Source organism: Suncus etruscus, chromosome 9, assembly GCF_024139225.1.
Source record: "Suncus etruscus isolate mSunEtr1 chromosome 9, mSunEtr1.pri.cur, whole genome shotgun sequence".
Classification (NCBI taxonomy): Eukaryota; Metazoa; Chordata; class Mammalia; order Eulipotyphla; family Soricidae; genus Suncus; species Suncus etruscus.
Genome location: NC_064856.1, coordinates 55,661,698 through 55,681,693, shown reverse-complemented (window position 1 = coordinate 55,681,693; position 19,996 = coordinate 55,661,698). Strand labels below are relative to the sequence as shown.

Sequence of the window (19,996 nt, the reverse complement as noted above, 5' to 3'; positions counted from 1 at the left end):
CCAGTGTTCTCATACTCCATCATTCCCCCGCACCTCCTTCTGCTTGCTACCTTGACAGGCCCATTACAAAATTTGCAAGGCAAACACCGCTGTGCTATCTCTCCGGGCCCAGATCTTATGTTTTCAGTATTTTAGAGTCTGTGCTTTGGATTTATAGCTACTCTTCCACATCATCAATATAGCCAAAGCCCCTAATCCTATTCCCCCATTACTTCCGTTTCTCATTTTCTTCCTTTCCATCTTGATTTCTTTCCTTCACTGTTCTCCCTATGCTCTGGGATTAAGAGTGAGCTAGGAATCCTTGTTTACTACATTACATTTCCTCACCTAATTATTCTATATACCACAAATAAGTGACAATATCATCCTGTTTTTCTTTAGATTTACTTCACTCAACATGGTATCCAGTTCTAGTTCGAATCAGGTTGCAGCAAATTGCAGTTTCATTATTCCTTGCAGCTACATAGTATTCTATTGTGTTAATGTACCACATTTTCATAATCTATTCATTTGTGGTTCGACACCTAGGAAGAATACATATCTTTGTTATTGTACTACATGGAGCAATGAATAATGAATGGTGTGCACCGTCCTTTTGAATAAATGTTTCTACATCCTGATGATTTCCAACCAAAAGTAGAATTTCTAGGTCATATGGCATCTCAATTCTAACTTTACTAAGAACTCTTCATTTTTCAACTCTTCAACTCTTCATTTTCCATAGGAGTTGAACCAGTCAACATTAATAGCAGCAGTGGTTGAGAGTATCTTTTCACCACCTCCCACCAACACAGATTATCCCTAGTATTTTTGGTATGTGCCATTCTCTATTTTTTAGCTGCCTCTTTTTTGTTTTGTTTTTGTTTATTTATTTGTTTATTCTTGGGGCAACACCTGGTGATACTCAGAGATTACCCTGGTTATGCACTTAGAAATCACTCCTGGCTTGGGGGACCATATGGGACGCTGGGGGATTGAACCACAGTCTGTCCTAGGTTAGCATGGGCAAGGCAGACAGCCTAATGCTTGTGTCACCACTGCGGCCCCATGCCATTCTCATTAGTGTGAAATGATATTTCATTATTGCCATGGCAGCTCCAGTGGAGTCTGCATAACATGGCGAAAGCCATGTTCTCGGTTCTCGGACCTGAGGCAAAAGCTTCACACAGTTAGTCTCCTGGAACAGTCGCAGGTGGTCCCGGAACAAGAAAATATTCCCCACGTCATGTACTGCTTCTGGGAACAATGATGATTGTTTTTCTTACTCCATGCTACAGTAACCGGGGAACACTGGGTTCTATAGAAAACCCACAACATAATTATTTGAGAGCACGTTAATGATTTTACAAATCACACAGAAACTTCTGAAAATGTTTTCTTTTTTTTTTTTAGAAAAGAAGCCTTTAACAGAAAATTAAGAGATTTTGCTTAAAAACTATCACTAATATTCTTAAGAATAATAATAGGGGGGGCGGGCGGTGGCGCTGGAGGTAAGGTGCCTGCCTTACCTGCGCTAGCCTAGGAGACGGACCGAGGTTCGATCCCCCGGCGTCCCATATGGTCCCCCAAGCCAGGAGCGACTTCTGAACGCATAGCCAGGAGTAACCCCTGAGCGTTACCGGGTGTGGCCCAAAAAAAAAAAAAAAAAAAAAAAAAAAGAATAATAATAGGAAGAATCATTTAGTCACAACTTTGGCTCAGTTATAAGTAGAAAAGTCTCTAATAGAAGAATCTAGAGAAAAGCCCATAGCACAAAACCTGACAGCTGGAAACACTTGAAGGACTGTGACAAATTCATATGAGTCCCTATAATAAGGCAGAAATAGATCAGGTAAAGGAAACAGGATTTCTTATGTTCCTAAGAAAAAGCAAGACACTGGGGTCGGTGAGGTGGCACTAGAGGTAAGGTGTCTGCCTTGCAAGCGCTAGCCAAGGAAGGCCCTTGGTTTCGATCCCCCGGTGTCCCATATGGTCCCCCGAAGCCAGGAGCAATTTCTGAGCACTTATCCAGGAGTAACCCCTAAGCATCAAATGGGTGTGGCCCGAAAAACAAACAAAAAAAAAATAAAAAGCAAGACACACGATGGTTATATCTAATACAGGGCAAATGATGGGAACCACCTATATATAGGACTAGACTTTGGCCCACTTAGCACAGTATTAGCTACACCTGATCCCTTACCTTACACAGGAGTGTATGATGAGGTGGTAACAGAGGAGTAGTGCATGAAGGAAAAAGTGTCTTATTATAAATTGACCTTTTTAAAAATATTAAAAAGAGCAATTCCTCTTTAATGCCATCTTACACAGGAACAAAAGGATTTACTAAAAAGGCAAATAAAGAAGTCTGTGGAAAGGTTGGATCAAAGCAGTATATGATAAGAGACCTAAACCTGGACCCCCAGACATAGATTTAAAATGGTGGATCTATAACATTTTATTTATTTATTTATTTTGGTTTTTGGGCCACACCCGGCAGTGCTCAGGGGTTACTCCTGGCTGTCTGCTCAGAAATAGCTCCTGGCAGGCACGGGGGACCATATGGGACACCAGGATTCGAACCAACCACCTTTGGTCCTGGATCGGCTGCTTGCAAGGCAAACGCCACTGTGCTATCTCTCCGGGCCCCATAACATTTTAAATATAACAAAAAATCTGCTCACAGCTCAAGCTGGGCAGGTTTCTAAAATCAAGCAAAGATTAATCACATTAACCACTAGTCTTACATATAGTAAATGCAGACAATCACCAGAGTGCCATTATTTAAAAATAGTAAGATTTGATCTGATTCTTGATAAGGTCAGCATGCCTAGAAAATTGCTAATATATGTTAAATATATGTTGGAATGAGGAACCAGTAAGTTGATGTATTTTGTTTTTTTCCCAAACATCCTGCTGTTAGATGTATAAATAACCTAGAGAAATAAATGCAGTTACTCTGTAGTGGAGGCTCAAGCCAAAGCTCTAAGCTACTTTCCAGCACCCAAAACTTTGAGTCTCTTGTTACGCCGGCCCCTTGCCCACCTGTCTTCCGAGGAGGACCCTAATGCTGCCCTCCAATGGCTGAGCGGTCTGCGGCACATTATTGTCTTGATTTAGATTTCCTTAATGAGAAATGATGCTGAGCACTTTTTCAAGTGCTTACTGGAGATATGCTTGTCTTTTTCTGAGAAGTGTTTATTCATTTCCTCACCCCATTTTTTTAACTTTATTTATTTATTGATTGTTGGGCTACACCCTGTAGTGCTCAAGGGTTACTTCTGGTTCTACACTCAGAAATCGTCCCTGGCAGTCTAGGGGACCATATGTAATTCTAGGAATTGAACCAGGTCCCTCTCGGGTTGACTGGCCATATGCAAGGCAAACACCCTACCCCTGTGCTATCTCTGTGGCCCCTCACCCCATTTTTTGATAGGGATTTGGAATTTTTTTTTTTTTTTAGTTTTGGGCCATACCCGGTGGTGCTCAGGGGTTACTCCTGGCTATCTGCTCAGAAATAGCTCCTGGCAGGCACGGGGGACCATATGGGACGTCGGGATTGGAACTAACCACCTTAGGTCCTGGATCAGCTGCTTGCAAGACAAACGCCCGCTGTGCTATCCCTTCGGCCCCAAGATTTGGAAATTTTTTGATTGATCTTTGTACTTTATATATCCTGGATATTGGATATCAAGTCTTTATCTGGTGAGTGAATACAAATATTTTTGTTAGCTGCCTTTTAGTTTTAGCCCATGTTTCTTTTTCCATGCAAAAACTGTTTAGTTTGGCATAGCTCCATTTGTTTATTTTTATTTTGTTGCCTTTGGCAGTGATATAAGATCACTGAAGATCTTATTGAGCTACAGGTCAAAATCTTGGAATATTATGCCTATATATTTTTTGTTTGTTTGTTTTTGTTTTTGGGCCACACCCGGCGGTGCTCAGGGGTCACTCCTGGCTGTCTACTCAGAAATAGCTCCTGGCAGGCACGGGGGGGACCACATGGGACACCGAGATTCGAACCAACCACCTTTGGTCCTGGATCGGCTGCTTGCAAGGCAAACGCCACTGTGCTATCTCTCCAGGCCCGCCTATATTTTTCAATGTACTTTATAGTTTCCAGTCAGATTTCAAGGTCTCTAATCCACTTTGATTTTTACATAAGGTGTGAGATAAGATTAGCTTTAATTTCTGACATGTAGTTATTCAGTTTTCCCAGCACCATTTGTTGAAGAAGCTATCTTTACTCCATTTAATGACCTGTTTTGTCCTTGGGTTCAATTCTGACCCACTGATTAGAGAAACTAACTTTATTCCAGTGCCATGCAGTTTTGATCACAATTGCTTTATAATATTGCTTCAACTAGATAATGATGTACTCCCACATGTCTTATTTTTCAATATGGCTTTGGCTGTTTGTGACCTCCATTCCATGAGCATGGAATATTTTTCCATTTCCTAAGGAAATTTAAAGTTATCATGGTATCCCACATATTTTGTTAAGTTGATACCTAGATACTTGATATTTCTGGATACTATTTTACATGGAATAGACTCTTTGATCTCCTGATTCATTTTTTTGCATATAATATGCAGCTTTTTGTGTACTGACTTTGTAGCAGTATTTGGTTTATTTTTCTAGGACTTTTTTTGGTGGACTCAGAGTATTTTATATATATTCTATGTATATTATCATGTAATCTGCAAATAATGATAATTTGACTTCTTTTCCAATTTGGATACCTTTGGGTTTTTTTTTTTTTTGCCTTATTGCTGTAGCCAGGACTTCTATTACTATATTGAATAGAAGTGGAGACAGAAAACTGCTACTCCTTTGTAAATCTAACAATCTTGTACCCTAAGATGTTATTTCAATGTTCATGAAGGTGAGTATCTAATAATTTCATTTGCACAGATGGTAATTATGGAAATATTTGAAGAACAATATCAAAATGAGTAACAGAGTTAGTGGGGTTGAAAGGTTGAAATTGCCATGGACATGTTGGCATATGTGTAGTTTAGGGTTTGAGAGGTAGGGTGCAGCATGGGAGCCAGGGAGCAGTCACCCAAGGTGGGGCAGGGGCCATAGGGCAGGAGGATAACCAAAGCCCTTCACACAAGTAAATGACAGAAGAGGCTGGTATCCCAGAAAAGATTATCTTATGTACCACTGGCAAGTAGAGTGTTTTGATGAACATTTTAGATGACCAGTAAAAATAAATGTTTTACCAAAAGAAGGTGGATTTCTGGAAAATTCTGAAACAAACAAAAAAGTGACTAACATAACTGGACCCATATTCCCAAGGTCCATGGTAATTGTTAATTGGCAAAAGAAGTAGTGACGGGGCTGGAGAGATAGCATGGAGGTAAGGCGTTTGCCTTTCATGCAAGAGGTCATCGGTTCGAATCCCAGCGTCCCATATGGTCCCCCGTGCCTGCCAGGAGCAATTTCTGAGCATGGAGCCAGGAGTAACCCCTGAGCACTGCCGGGTGTGACCCAAAAACCACAAAAAGAAAAAAAAAAAAAAGAAGTAGTGACTTTTTTATTTAGATACAGTTCAGGCTTCAGTCCTGACCTCCCTCATAACTCACACTGAACTAACTTTATTTATTTTATTTGTTTGTTAATTTGGGGGCTACACCTGGCATCACTCAGAGGTTACTCCTGCTCTGCAATGAGAAAGCACTCCTGGCAGGCTCTGGGGACCATATGGAATGCCAGGAATCAAACCTGGGTAGCCACATGCAAGGCAAATGCCCTAACCGTTGTGCTATCAATCCGGTCCCCTAACTTTATTTCTTTAAAAACTTATACTCAACAACAGTATGAGCGTTTGAGTTTTGAAATACCTATTATGAATATTGGAGTGGTTAAAGAATTATGCAGAGAAGCAAGGAAGTACTAAAAACTGCTACACTCCCTCCCCACTACCATCCAAATACAAGTAATATTGTAGACAGAGCAGAATTTATGTTCAAACACACAAGTTAGACTCTTAAATTTGGTCCTTGGTGTGATATGGGACAAATTAATGTATATACAAAGTTACATGGAGATATATTTAGGATATTTTACTCACTAAAATAAAAAATTATTACAAGTAACAATAATAGTAAAGTTTGACCATATCTAAATTGTGGCAGAAAGACTAAAAGGACATGCAACAAAATGTAGTAGTCATAAGATTTTTTTTCAAAGAACATATTAATTTGTGTGATGGCCACATCTGGCAATGCTTTTCTGGTGGTGCTCAGGAGATGATGATGAGGTAGGTCCTTGAAATCTGTACCTTCTGAGTACTGATTGAAATCAGACTTCAAATAGACTAGGCATGTACTGGTCCCAAGAGTTTTAATCCTGTGTACTTTGGGCAAGTTATTTTACAAAATTTTTGTTTGTTTTTGGGCCACACCCAGTGACGCTCTGGGGTTACTTCTGGCTATGTGCTCGGAAATCGATCCTGGCTTGGGGGACCCACAAAAAATTTTTGTTTTTGGACCACACCCAGTGATGCTCAGGGGTTACTCCTGGCTATGTGCTCAGAAATCGCTCCTGGCTTGGGGGACCATATGGGACGCTGAGGAACCGAACTGTGGTCTGTCCTAGGTTAGCCGCTTACAAAGCAAACGCCCTACCATTGTGCCACCATTCTGGCCCCATATTTTACAAAATTTTTATGAAGAAAACATTATTACTTCATGTAAAAATATTTTTTTAAATATCCACTGAAGTTGTGCTTGAACACCTTACCTGTTGATATGAAGAAGCCCAACTCCAAAGTGGGGCACAGCAGTGAGCAAATGTTTTTCTAGGAAAGTGCGACACCGATCCAGCATCAGTAACTTCACACTCTTCCTCCAGCTACAGATCAGAGTAGAGTGACATGCAGTGCCTCTGCAACCCTTCCCCCCAAACTCCAGAACCATCATTACCCACCAAGCAAAGGCCTTCCGTAAGAGGCAATACTTGAAGAAGGGGATGAACTGGAGTTGCTGCCAGAGGACAGAATGGCGATGCCAGGTACCCAGAGTCATCGTCTCACTTCCCTCCACAGGATGGACATGCAGGACCCCGAATGGAGAGAAGATGTAGTACTCAGGGTTCACTTTCTTTGGTGACACCACCACCAAGTTGTAGGGCCTTTAAAGAAAATGCTCATCAGTGGAAGTCCTGAGAACTATACAGATTTCGGGAAAGAAAAAAAGAATAAACAATGGCAAGAAAGCAAGCAAAAGAAGTAAGAAAAGGGAAGAGAAAGTAGAGTGATCTTCAAAATAGAAAGGTCAAGCAAACTATGTTTTGGATTTTTTTGTTTTGTTTTGGTTTGGTTTGGGCCATAGCCAGCAGCACTCAGGGGTTACTCCTGACCTGCACTCAAAAATCACACCAGGAAGGCTCAGGCGACCATATGGGATGCCAGGAATCAAACCTGGGTCCGCCTTGGGTCGGCCCAGAGTAAGGTAAACACCTTACCATTGTGCTATCACTCCAGCCCCAAAGGCGCAAACTATGAAGATTGAAAGTCAAAGATAGATGTGTTGACTCAGAAATTGAAGTTTGGTTATGTTACAGTTTAGGTACTAACTAATTTGCATGTATCAGCTGGTGTATTACAAGTTTAATATTACAGCATATATGTTTGGGGGAACTTCAATCTGCAGACCAAAAGAAATGAACTGACATAAGACATAAGCTTTTGGTTGTAGGGGACATTTTATATAGGCCAACAGGATTAGTCTCCATTTGAATGCAAATAAACAAAATGAAACTATTACCAAAATTCTACTTTGGTATTGGTGCACTAGAAATTTGTAGTAACACTCTTACTTCAGAATAATTTAAGAAACTAAACAAAATAACTGAATAAAATTTGAAAATAATTTATATGAACCATCAGAGGACTTACAAAGCTTTGCTCTTCTGTCATTGAAGAAAATACAAGTAAGAAAATTAAGAAAGTGGGCCCCAGAGAGATAGCACAGCGGCGTTTGCCTTGCAAGCAGCCGATCCAGGACCAAAGGTGGTTGGTTCGAATCCTGGTGTCCCATATGGTCCCCCGTGCCTGCCAGGAGCTATTTCTGAGCAGACAGCCAGGAGTAACCCCTGAGCACTGCCAGGTGTGGCCCAAAAACCAAAAACCAAAACCCAAAACCAAAAAAAAAAAAAAAAAAAAGAAAAGAAAATTAAGAAAGTAAGAAAATACAATTATCTCTACTGAAACCAGTAAGTGCCACTGGGCAAAACCAATACCAAAAACCAAATTTACTTCCCTAAGTTTCCATCTTTGAAATGCTGAGCCTATCATTATTTACTGCCTTTTTAGTTTTCTTACTCAAGGTTTCTTTTTTTCTCTCATGGTTCCTTTTCTCTCTATGTGCCCAATTATCTTTGGTTGTACTACTTCTCTGATTAAGACTAAGTGACTAGATGTTTTAGAATATTACTGAGTTTAAGATCTAAATTTACAACTTTCTTTTTCTTTTCTTCTCTCTTTTTTTTTTGCAGTGGAAATGAATTTATTAAGGCTGTTTTAGTGACTCTAAAGTGAATGTTTGTGAAAAAGATAAATAAGAGCTTATTTGTCCAGGAACTTTAGAAAATAATACAATTGCCAGAGAAAGAACAGGAAACAAAGAGATGAAGTATGTTAATGTTTGTGTCTTCTGAAATGAGGAAAGGAATAGAGAAAGAAGTGAGGAAGAAAGGAAGGAAGGAAGGAAGGAAGGAAGGAAGGAAGGAAGGAAGGAAGGAAGGAAGGAAGGAAGGAAGGAAGGAAGGAAGGAAGGAAGGAAGGAAGGAAGGAAGGAAGGAAAGGTGAAAGGAAGGAAAGGAGGGAGGGAGAGAGGGAGAAGGGAAGGAGGGAGGGAGGGAGAAGGGAAGGAAGGAAGGAGGGAAGGATGGAGAGAGGGAGGAGGAAAGAGGGAAGAAAGGAGGGAGGAAGGAGGGAGGAAGAAGGAGGAAGGGAGGGAGAAGGAGGAAAGGAGGAAAGAGGGAGGGAGGGAAAGAAGGAGGAAGGAAAGGAAGGCTAAATTTACAACTTTCGTCCTTGCAATAAGCATCTGATTCCCAAATGCCACAATATTATTGCCACATAATTGCAACATAATAAAGCTCCACAATTTTATTGGCATTTGATCAAGTGTAGCAGCCACTAGGTGTCAGTAGCTAGTTATTATATTCACCCATTTAATGATGATGGTACTACATAATAAAAAAAAAAATTACCTTCTTCCCATTAGCAAGTATTTCAGTAGTACTCAAACCAAGGGTATTACCAAGCCAGTATCAGAACCCCAAGTTTAAGGAAAGCTTCCTGGGACCACTCATAAAAATGACAAATTTCCCTATCTTTTCAAAAATGGACCATTTCAATTTTATATGATTTAGTACTTTATTTTTGGGGTCTGAACAGTACCAATTTATACAGGAATATTGTCAAGCATTCCAAGGTACCAAAAAAATAAACTAAAAAATTATATAAGATAATAATGGTCTACATTTACATAGCAGAGGAAGTCTATACAGTATCAGTAAAGATTCAGTCAGGAAAACAGCAAACCATAAATCATTTCAACAGAATAATAGAATAATTTAATAGAAATAATATGTTCTTTCAGAGGACTAGAAAAGAAGCTATGGTTCATATACTATGTGGCTGTTAAGAAAAATGAAGTCATGAAGTTTGCTTTACATGCGTGGAGAGAATCATGCTGAGTGAAATGAACCTAAGGGAGAAGGACAAATATGGAATGGTTTTGCTCATTTGTGAGATACAAAGAAACATTATAAGGAGTAACTAATGCCCAAAGATAATAGAAACAGAGGGCAGGAGAACTGGTCCCTAGTAGAAGATTCGCCACTGTGGGAGAAGAGAGGATAAGTCAGGAAAGGGACCACTAAGATGATGATTGAGGAAAGTGGTCACTTTGGATGAGGACTGGGTTCTCAAAGGAGGTAAAGTGATATGCATGATACCTTTTCAGCAACAATATTGTAAACCACAGAGTCTAAAAGGAGGAAAGGGTGAGAGAGTCCCTGCCAGGTGCAGGAGAGAAACTGGGGTCATTTATGCAAGTAAGGGAGCACCAGTGAAGGGATTGAAATTCAACCATTAATAATTTTGTAATTTTGCAATTTATGGTGATTCAGTATATTATTTAAAACAAAAAATATGTTCTTTAAAAGCTGTCAGAAGACTATAAAAGTGGGATAAAAATAAAAGGACTATTAATAACTACAAAAAATAGATACCAGTCCTAGATTTAGAAGAAATATGAAAGGAGGTTAAGGTCTTAGAAGCTAGGTGTTTAAAAAGAGTTCACAGGGGGAAAAAGTGGGTTCATAGAGTTGGAAGTTGGATTTCTAACAAAATTCAGCCTGGATGTTACTACTATTATCTAAGGAGCTTAGAGGAGGAGCCTTGCATCATGGTGACTCAGAACTCTGATGGGAAAATGCCATTCAACAGGTGGCAGTACCCTCTCAAAGTTAGTTACAATCTGACATAGAAAGTACCTGCTGCTGTCAGGATAAATGACCATTTGGGGAGCAATGCTGATAGAAAAAACAAATGAAGAAGGTCTTCCTTTTCCTTTTATCCTGTTGTCCAGTCACCTTTTAGCACCCTTTATTAATCAAACTTCACAAGAGGATAAGGATAAAGGAAGTTTTAAAAGTCCCAGTTCAGGGAGATGGGGCTGTTGAAGCCTAAGGGATGTACACACAGATCTACTTTACCCTACAACTGCCTCTACACCAACAGCCCAGCTTCACTTCTTCTCCACTCATCTTACCTAGCCTCCAAACTTCTAAACTCTAAACTAGACTCCTAGCCTCTAAACACTCCAGATATGCCAGTTTTGTGGCTGACATCTCCAGTGAGTTGTAGAGCCAGCTGCCTCTCTCCTGGCTGCCTCTCCTACACTGCCCCCCTCAACCACCCGTACTTCCAGTAGCCAGGGGCCCTGTCAGCCACAACCATTAACAAGAGCCTTCCATCATATCTGTGTAAGCAGTCAACACCACATCACAACTCTTGAAAGAGAGACCCAGCTAGTAAGAAAAACACACAAGTATAGTGACTTTGTACTGATTACACTGGGCCCTCCTAGGGCTCTTAAGACCCACCCCTCTTTTTTTTAAATTAATATCTTTATTTAAACACCTTGATTACAAACATGATTGTAGTTGGGTTTCAGTCATGTAAAGAACACTCCCCTTCACAGTGCAACATTTCCATCACCAATGTCCCAAATCTCCCTCCTATCCACCCCACCCCTGCCTATGCTCTAGACAGGCTTTCTAAACTTCCCTCATTTATTCACTTTGTTATGATAGTTCTCAATGTAATTTTTCTCTAACTGCACTCATCATCACTCTTTGAGAACCACCCCTCTTGCCATGAGTTCATCAGCCCAATGCTGAAAATCCTCAGCTGTGTATACTCACATAATTTTAATTCTGATTTCCCAGTAGGAATATACAAAATACTAAATTATTCCTATCTGCCAAAGAGCAGGCTTCAAGGAGGTTGGGAAACTGGTGACCAAGGTGAAGGGAATGTTACATTGGTGGTGGAATACTGAATGACAGAAATTACTGTATTATGAACAACTCTGTAAACCACAATGTATAACATAAAGAAATTTAATTACTAAAAAGAGTCCCAGTCCCAGTATCACAAAGAAGAATGAGAAGACTAGAATCATAACCAGAAAACAATTAATCACGGGCACAGTGCTCTCAGTGAATATTTGTGAAATGAACTGACAACACTGTCATCTGTGGATCATTTATGCTACTAAAGCAGGGGTCTCAAACTCGCAGCCCGAGGGCCATTCGCGGCCTTCTGTACAACATTTTGTGGTCCGCAGCCGGCCTTCAAATATCGCAGTATTCACGATTATCCGCTTACTGATTAATTGCAATAAAAATCGCATTAGTAAGAAAAAAATTGCATTAAACATTCGCATACCCCGAGCAGTTCCGTTCGGGTATGCAAATGTTTAATGCAATTTTTTGCGTTTTTTTCTTACTAATGCGATTTTTTATTGCGAATATTTGGTAAGCGAAATCCCTTATGCGACCCTGTCTCATCCTGACTTTGCCTCCTGCGGCCCCCAGGTAAATTGAGTTGGAGACCCCTGCCATATGGTCTCCCGAGCCTGCCAGGAGCGATTTCTGAGCATAGTGCCAGGAGTAACCCCTAAGTGCTGCCGGGTGTGACCCCCCCCCCCAAAAAAAAAAAAAAACAAAAAAAAAAAACAAAAAAAAAATTTTTTTTTTTTGGTTTTGGGGTCACACCCATTTGACGCTCAGGGGTTACTCCTGGCTATGCACTCAGAAATCGCCCCTGGCTTGAGGGGACCATATGGGACGCCGGGGGATCGAACCGCGGTCCGTCCTACGCTAGCGCTTGCAAGGCAGACACCTTACCTCTAGCACCACCTTCCCGGCCCCCCAAAAAAATTTTTAAAAATAGTTAAGATCGCAAACGTGGCCAAACCTGGGTTTGGTCCCCAAATCCCATATGGTCCCTGGAACCTGCAAAGAGTGATATCTGAACGTAGAGCCAAGATTAACCCCTGAATGCTGCTGGGTGTGGCCCAAAAACTAAATAAATAAACAAATAAACAAATAAATAAATAAATAAAAATTAGGAGAAAGACGTTAAAAGAGAAGATTTTAGTTCAGTCTCAGAACAGGATATATTGAGAAACACAATGTTTTCCCCATATCAAAAAGATGTATACGAACACCTGATTCTTACACTGGAGTTGAAATAGATTACCATTAAATACCCTTCTGAGATTATAACCAAATGTTTCCATCATTCTAGGATAGAATAAATATGACAGATCAAAAAGTAGAAAAGTATGACAAGTACAAAAGAAAAGAAGAGAGCCAAGGAAAAGCAAAGATGTGGAGGCTAGAGAGAAAGAGGCCAAGAAGAAAAGACAAAGGAGAGAAACTAAAAATCAGAGGAGAAATAAGAGCAGAAGAAAAAGTATGGGAGAGGAGTGGGTATGAAAAAAAGAGGGAGGGAAAAAATAGTGTGGGAGGAAATAGCAAATGGGAGAAGAAAGATCTAGACATAGGGTTTTCTTACCTAAAGTGTCGGCTGGGAGCCACGTTGAGATAAAGGAAATGGGTCTTCATCAGATATCTCTCAGTTTTTAGAATAGCCAGCATCTGATTACCTAAAAGGGAAAGCTGAGGTGCAAAGCCAATGCTTCTCTTTTTCTTCTCCCACAAAGTTTCAGAGTCAGACAGAGATCTGCAAGAAAAAAAAAATCAAGAAAGAAGGGGGCACAGCAAAGAGGTAGTTTGGCTAGTGGAAGGATAAACTAGATAAGGGGCCTGAGAGAGCCTGATGTATATTCACAGCCATCTACCAGTCTATAATCAGTTTAAACTTGAGTACATATAGTTCATCATGTAACATCAGGAAACTATATTCATAATGACATATATATGAACCATCCCTCCCATTCACATACCCAAACTATCATTCTGAATTGATATGATTGCTGTGAAGTCAGTATTATATAATACTCTCATGGTCCTAGATTTCTCCTGTTCAACAGAAACAAAATAAGAATCATTGGAGTCTCAGAGGCCCAGGAAGAGGATCCCCATGAAGAATCAAGTCAAAGACATCATCACAGAGAAACTCCAGAGCTAACGACTGCATGCAATCAAATCCTGCATGCCCAAAGAGCACCAGCTAAAAGAGACCCAAAGAAAAACACCCCAAGACACATCCTAGTCATAATGTTTGCCTTGCATGCAGAAGGTTGGTGGTTCAAATCCCAGCATCCCGTATGGTCCCCTGAGCCTGCCAGGTGCGATTTCTGAGCATAGAGCCAGGAGTAACCCCTGAGCGTGGCCAGGTGTGTCCCCCCCCAAATAAAAGATTCTAGAAGCAATAAACTCATATAGGAAGGTGGCAGGCTACAAAATTAACACACAAAAATCAATGGCCTTTTTATACACCAATAATGATAAGGAAGAAATGGACATTAAGAAAACAATCCTGGGCCCAGAGAGATAGCACAGCAGCGTTTGCCTTGCACGCAGCCAATCCATGACCAAAGGTGGTTGGTTCGAATCCTGGTGTCCCATATGGTCCCCCGAGCCTGCCAGGAGCTATTTCTGAGCAGACAGCCAGGAGTAACCCCTGAGCACCGCCAGGTGTGGCCCAAAAACCAAAAAAAAAAAAAAAAAGAAAAGAAAAAGAAAACAATCCCATTCACATTAGTGCCACACAAACTCAAATATCTTGGAGTCAGCTTGACTAAAGACATGAAGGACCAAAGAAAACTATAAAACACTGCTTCAAGAAATAAGAGAGGACACGCGGAAATGGAAACATATACCCTGCTCATGGATTGGCAGGATTAACATCATTAAAATGGCAATAGTTCCCAAAGCATTGTACAGATTTAATGCGATTCCTCTAAAGATACCCATGACATTCTTCAAAGAAGTGGATCAAACACTTCTGAAATTCATTTGGAATAATAAACACCCTCGAATAGCTAAAGCACTCCTGAGGCATTACTTTCCCCAACTTTAAACTATATTACAAAGCAATTGTTATCAAAACAGCATGGTACTGGAATAAAGACAGACCCTCAGATCAGTGTAATAGAATTGAGTGCTCAGAGAATGTTCCCCAGACATACAATCACCTAATTTTTGATAAAGGAGCAAGTAATCCTCAATGGAGCAAGGAAAGCCTCTTCAACAAGTGGTGTTGGCACAACTGGTTAATCACTTACAAAAAAATTGATTTCAGACCCCCCAGCTAACACCATGTATGAAGGTAAAATCCAAATGGATTAAAGACCTTGATATCAGACCTGAAATCATAAGGTATATAAAACAACATGTAGGTAAAACACTCCATGACATTGAGACTAAAGGCATCTAATTTAAGGAGGAAACAGCACTCTCCAAACAAGTGGAAGCAGATATGAACAAGTGGGAATATATTAAGCTGAGAAGCTTCTGCACCTCAAAGGAAATAGTGCTCAGAATACAAGAGCCACCCACTGAGTGGGAGAAACTATTCACCCAATACACATCAGATAAGGGGCTAATATCCAAAATATACAAGGCACTGACAGAACTTTACAAGGAAAAAAAAAATCTAATCCCATCAAAAAATGGGGAGAAGAAATGAAGACACTTTGATAAAAAAGAAATACAGATGGCCAAAAGGCACATGAAAAAATGCTCCACATTACTAATCATCAGAAAGATGCAAATCAAAACAACTATGAGGTACCATCTCATGCCACAGAGATTGGCACACATCATAAAGAATGAGAACATAGGGCCCGGAGAGATAGCACAGCGAGCGGCGTTTGCCTTGCAAGCAGCCGATCCAGGACCTAAGGTGGTTGGTTCGAATCCCGGTGTCCGGGCTTGGAGAGATAGCACAGTGGCGTTTGCCTTGCAAGCAGCCGATCCAGGACCAAAGGTGGTTGGTTCGAATCCCAGTGTCCCATATGGTCCCCCGTGCCTGCCAGGAGCGATTTCTGAGCAGACAGCCAGGAGTGACCCCTGAGCACTGCCGGGTGTGGCCCAAAAAAAAAAAAAAAAAAGAATGAGAACATAGAAATAAAAAAAAAAGAACAAGAACAAGCAGTGCTGGCAGGGATGTGGAGAGAAAGGAACTCTTATTCACTGCTGGTGGGAATGCCATCTAATCCAACCTTTATGGAAAGCGATATGAGATTCCTCCAAAATCTGGAAATTGAGCTCCCATATGATCCAACTATACCACTCTTAGGGATATACTCTAGAAACACAAAAATGCAATTCAAAAATCCCTTCTTCACACTTATATTCATTGCAGCACTATTTACAATAGCCAGACTCTGAAAACTGCCAAGATGCCCTTCAACAGATGAATGGCTAAAGAAACTGTGGTACATATACACAATGGAATATTATGCAGCCGTCAGGAGAAATGAAGTCATGAAATTTTCCTATACATGGGTGTACATGGAATCTATTATGCTGAGTGAAATGTGTCAGAGGGAGAGAGATAGACGCAGAATAGTCTCACTCATCTTTAGCTTTTAAGAAAAATAAAAGACATTTTTGCAATAATCCTCAGAGACAAAGAGAGGAGGGATAGGAGGTCCAGCTCACAACATGAAGCTCACTACAAAGAGTGGTGCGTGCAGTTAAGAGAAATAAGTACACTGAGAACTATCATAACAATGTGAATGAATGAGGAAAGTGGAAAATCTGACTAGAGTACAGGTGGGGGTAGAGTGGGGAGGAGGGAGATTTGGGACATTGGTGGTGGAAATCATTTTTTATTTTTTGAATGAAGAATTATATATATATATGTATATATTATATAATGTCTATATATAATGTCACAGTCCAGAGGTTTTATCATCTCTTCTGTGGAAAGAAATTTTTCATTTCCTCCAGGTAGAATTTTTATTTTATTTCTTATTTTATTGGGACACACCCGGTGATACCCAGGGGTTACTCCTGGCTATGAGCTCAGAAATCGTGCCTGGCTTGGGGGACCATATGGGACGCCAGGGGATCAAACCTAGGTCCGTCCTAGGCTAGCGCAGGCAAGGCAGGCACCTTACCTCTAGCGCCACTGCCCGGCCCCCCATTTTCTATTTTTAAATCTAAGTTCTGTGACAAATTGTAAAATGTGATTTCCCAACTTTATTACCCATTCACTAATGAATGTGCTAGTTTGATTTTCTCCTTACAAAACTCTACTGAAACTGATCTCACTAACTGCTTCCTTGTTGCTAAAACTAATGAACATTTTTAAGATTTTTCTTACTTGCCTTTATAAGTACCATTTAACACTGCTGATTGCTTCTTCCCCACTGAAATTCTTTTATTTCACTTAACTCAAAATATTTTGCAAACTCTAATCTAAACCTTTGAAGTGCTTTATCCTAAACACAAACACACACAGACACACACAGACACACACACACACACACAGACACACGAGAGTGAGGGAAAAGAAAGTGCCCTTTGATGTTATTGCACTTATCACAACTGGATTTGTGTTTTACTTGTGTCAACTTATTTAAAATGTCTCCCTGACTAATTATAAGACCCAAGGGATTGAATCTTGCTTACTGACGTATCCTTAGTACCTGATTTATTATCAATATTAAGTATTCAAAAATACTTATTATAAACTCCTGGGAAACCAGTTCTGGAAAATTTGATGTGAATTAAGTTATCATGGAAATTAATATTAGCCAAACCTGAAAGGCATTCTGATAGGTACAAAGAGAAGGCAGAGATATTGACTCCTTAACTACATATCACTTCTCAAGAATTCCCTCTCTCAAGGAAGGGAATTCGGGGCTGAAATATAGCACAGTGGGTAGAGCATTTGCCTTGCATGTGGCTGACCTGGGACCAACCTGGGTTCAATCCCTGATATCCCATTCGATGCCTGATCCTCTCAGGAGCGAGTCCTGAGTGCAGAGCCAGAAATAATCCCTGAGTGCTACCAGGTATAGCCCCAAAACAAACAAACAAACAAAACCGAGGTAAGAATTCAGACTTGGGCACAGGACAGGCTTTTGAAAGAAGAATCAGCATTAGCCACCTTCCAAGTACGAGGATTCTGCCTCCTACTTGCCTACAATTGGGGCATTGAGGCTTCAGGATGTTGCCCAGACACAAACTAAGGGTAAAAACATTGTTAAACTATGTTATAGCTAAATCTACCCTGAATCTACCCTTTTTACAGTGAATTGTCACAAACATCAAAACACTTAGATAACTATGCTATGAGATGGGGTCAAATTCCAACAGTCTTCTGAAGAATTCCGTAGTTATTCAGAAATCTTGGTAAGAGTCAAACTGGTGTTGTGTGATGTGGGGGTGGAGGCTGTGGAGGCATGGGAGGAAATAATCACTCAAGGGCAGGATAGGGATAAAGGCAGGTCAGAAAAACAACTCTGAAATGGTTAGGGCGAAAGGCCTATTTGACAGTGCTGTCGATTCCAATTGGCATTAGAACTGGCTTAACTCACAGACATGAGTAGGAACATTCATCAAACATGCAACTCACATAGGAACATCTGAAGGAAGAACCCTATACCCAGCATTCAGCATCAAGTACTAATAAGTGAAGAAAATTAAAGAAGTCTGGAAACTATGAAAACACAATCTGTTTACTGAAGCTTTAAACTTTTCCATGCATTCTGCATTTCCCTCTGGAATTAACACTAAGAATAGGGTTACGCTGTAAATAAAAAGGAAGAGAGAAAGTCTAATAATAGCTGGACCTGGGTGGAGCTAATTTCTAAAATCAACAGAGAATTGGCTCTAGACATCCAATAACCCTAGAGGTACACCAACTGGTTTGTTTTCCTCCTCTGTTCAAAGCCCATGACTATGTATGCCCTTCACTTACTTAGTGTCTCTTCTTCCAGTAGATTTTTGTGCCACATGATCAGTCTCATTGCTTTCATACTGTACCGGGATGTCTGTTGCCAGTGCCAGGGGCAGGAGGCCAAGTCCATTCAGCCACCACCTCTCTTCCACGGCCACCTGAGATCCAACAATACCTAAGTAATGCTGTAGCTCAGGCAGAGTCAGAGGTTGCAGCCATGTGGCTAATTCCTTTCCTTGATGCTGGTCTGACCTGGCCTTCACAAAAGGGCAGGCTGGGCGTTGGAGCCCACGGAAGACTCTTTTTTTCTTCAGTACGCAATCAACATGGGAGGCACAATCTAACAAAGTTGTGTCTGGTGGAAAGGTCTGGTACATGGCCTTTAGCAAGTCCAGATGTAGCTGGGTTTGGACTTGCGGAGCCCAGAGGTATAGCTGCTCCAGAAATGGCAGCAAATCCAGGCGGCTGGTTAGCAGAGTTCCATATGGGGAGAGCAAAGCCAGCACTGCATGTAGGTAATGCCAAGCTGCAGGACTGCAATCCTGTAGCACAGCCAAGAATAGATTTTTGAGCTCAGTTACCAGGAGGTCCAGCACTGTGGGCTGTTCTAACTGGGTCAATGTTCTCAAAAAGTGCCTCTGTCTTTTCTGACTGGCCCAAGGTTGCACATATTTATCCTGGGCACTTTCAGAGTGCAGAGATTCAAGGGTATGAGATAATGCACCTTCAGAAGCCCAGTCTGGCTTCTCTGTGACTAAGAGAAGTTGTACATTCAACTGCTTTCGAAGGGATTTCGCCCATTGTTCAGGTTTCGAGTGCCAGATATATGTTTCTGGCTGCTGGCCAGCATCTGCTTGATACAGCCCAGAAGAGAGGTAAGAAAAGACACCTCAGGTTCTTGCCAGGGGATGGCCAAGGTCAAAGAAATTGAAGGGAAAGGGAAAGGAACTTGGGACTAGGAATGGATAAAGTTACAGGACATAATCAGGCCAGCAAAGCAGAGCTCTTAATCCTCACTACAGCTCCCCCATCACCATACCGCTCCCCGAATAAGCCTAGTAAATAGGTCCAAAATAGTCCTGGGAAATCTGGGGCAACTAGACGTCCTTCTGGATCTCCCACCTCCCGGATACAGTGCCCTCTCACCTGATCTAAGCTCTGAGGAAGATGTGGGAAGGAGAGAGGGAGAAGGGATCTGCTGATGAGGTTCCATAGGAGGTGCCTATTGGAGAAAATGATGATTTTAGACTTAATCCCCAGGTTTACTCTAATCAGAGAGATTAATTCATTAGTTTAATCCCCATTCAGAGATTGGCACACAGGTTTTGTCACTTAAACAAAACACACACTCTCGGGAGGTGCTCAAGAGAATCTTGGTAACAAATAACTGTTACTGGTGATGGCCTACAGGAAAGGAACACGTTTTCAATCTGAGGGGGCAAAACCCAGCCCCACGCCCTAATCCTTAAGGGGGTCAGAAAGACAGAAGGCAAAGGCTTGACAGAGGCTGCTTGATCATGTCAGGTGGGGACAGTTAACAGAAGAAACGGGAGGGGGAGGGAAGGTCTAAACTGGATGGAGAAGAGTTTAGAGTGGAGGGATTG

General features: G+C 41.1%; 1 protein-coding gene across 1 annotated transcript in view; it reads right to left on the bottom strand.

Annotated features, from left to right (window-relative positions):
- DNHD1 (dynein heavy chain domain 1) overlaps positions 1-19,996 on the bottom strand; it is a 103,397-nt gene that overhangs the window by 78,087 nt on the left and 5,314 nt on the right. Inside the window, exons 4-7 of the mRNA XM_049780636.1 lie at positions 18,414-19,242; positions 13,089-13,256; positions 6,917-7,120; positions 6,731-6,841 (exon numbers count right to left, since the gene is read on the bottom strand). Coding sequence (XP_049636593.1) covers positions 6,731-6,841; positions 6,917-7,120; positions 13,089-13,256; positions 18,414-19,242 — 1,312 coding nt within the window. The remainder of the gene's footprint in view (positions 1-6,730; positions 6,842-6,916; positions 7,121-13,088; positions 13,257-18,413; positions 19,243-19,996) is intronic.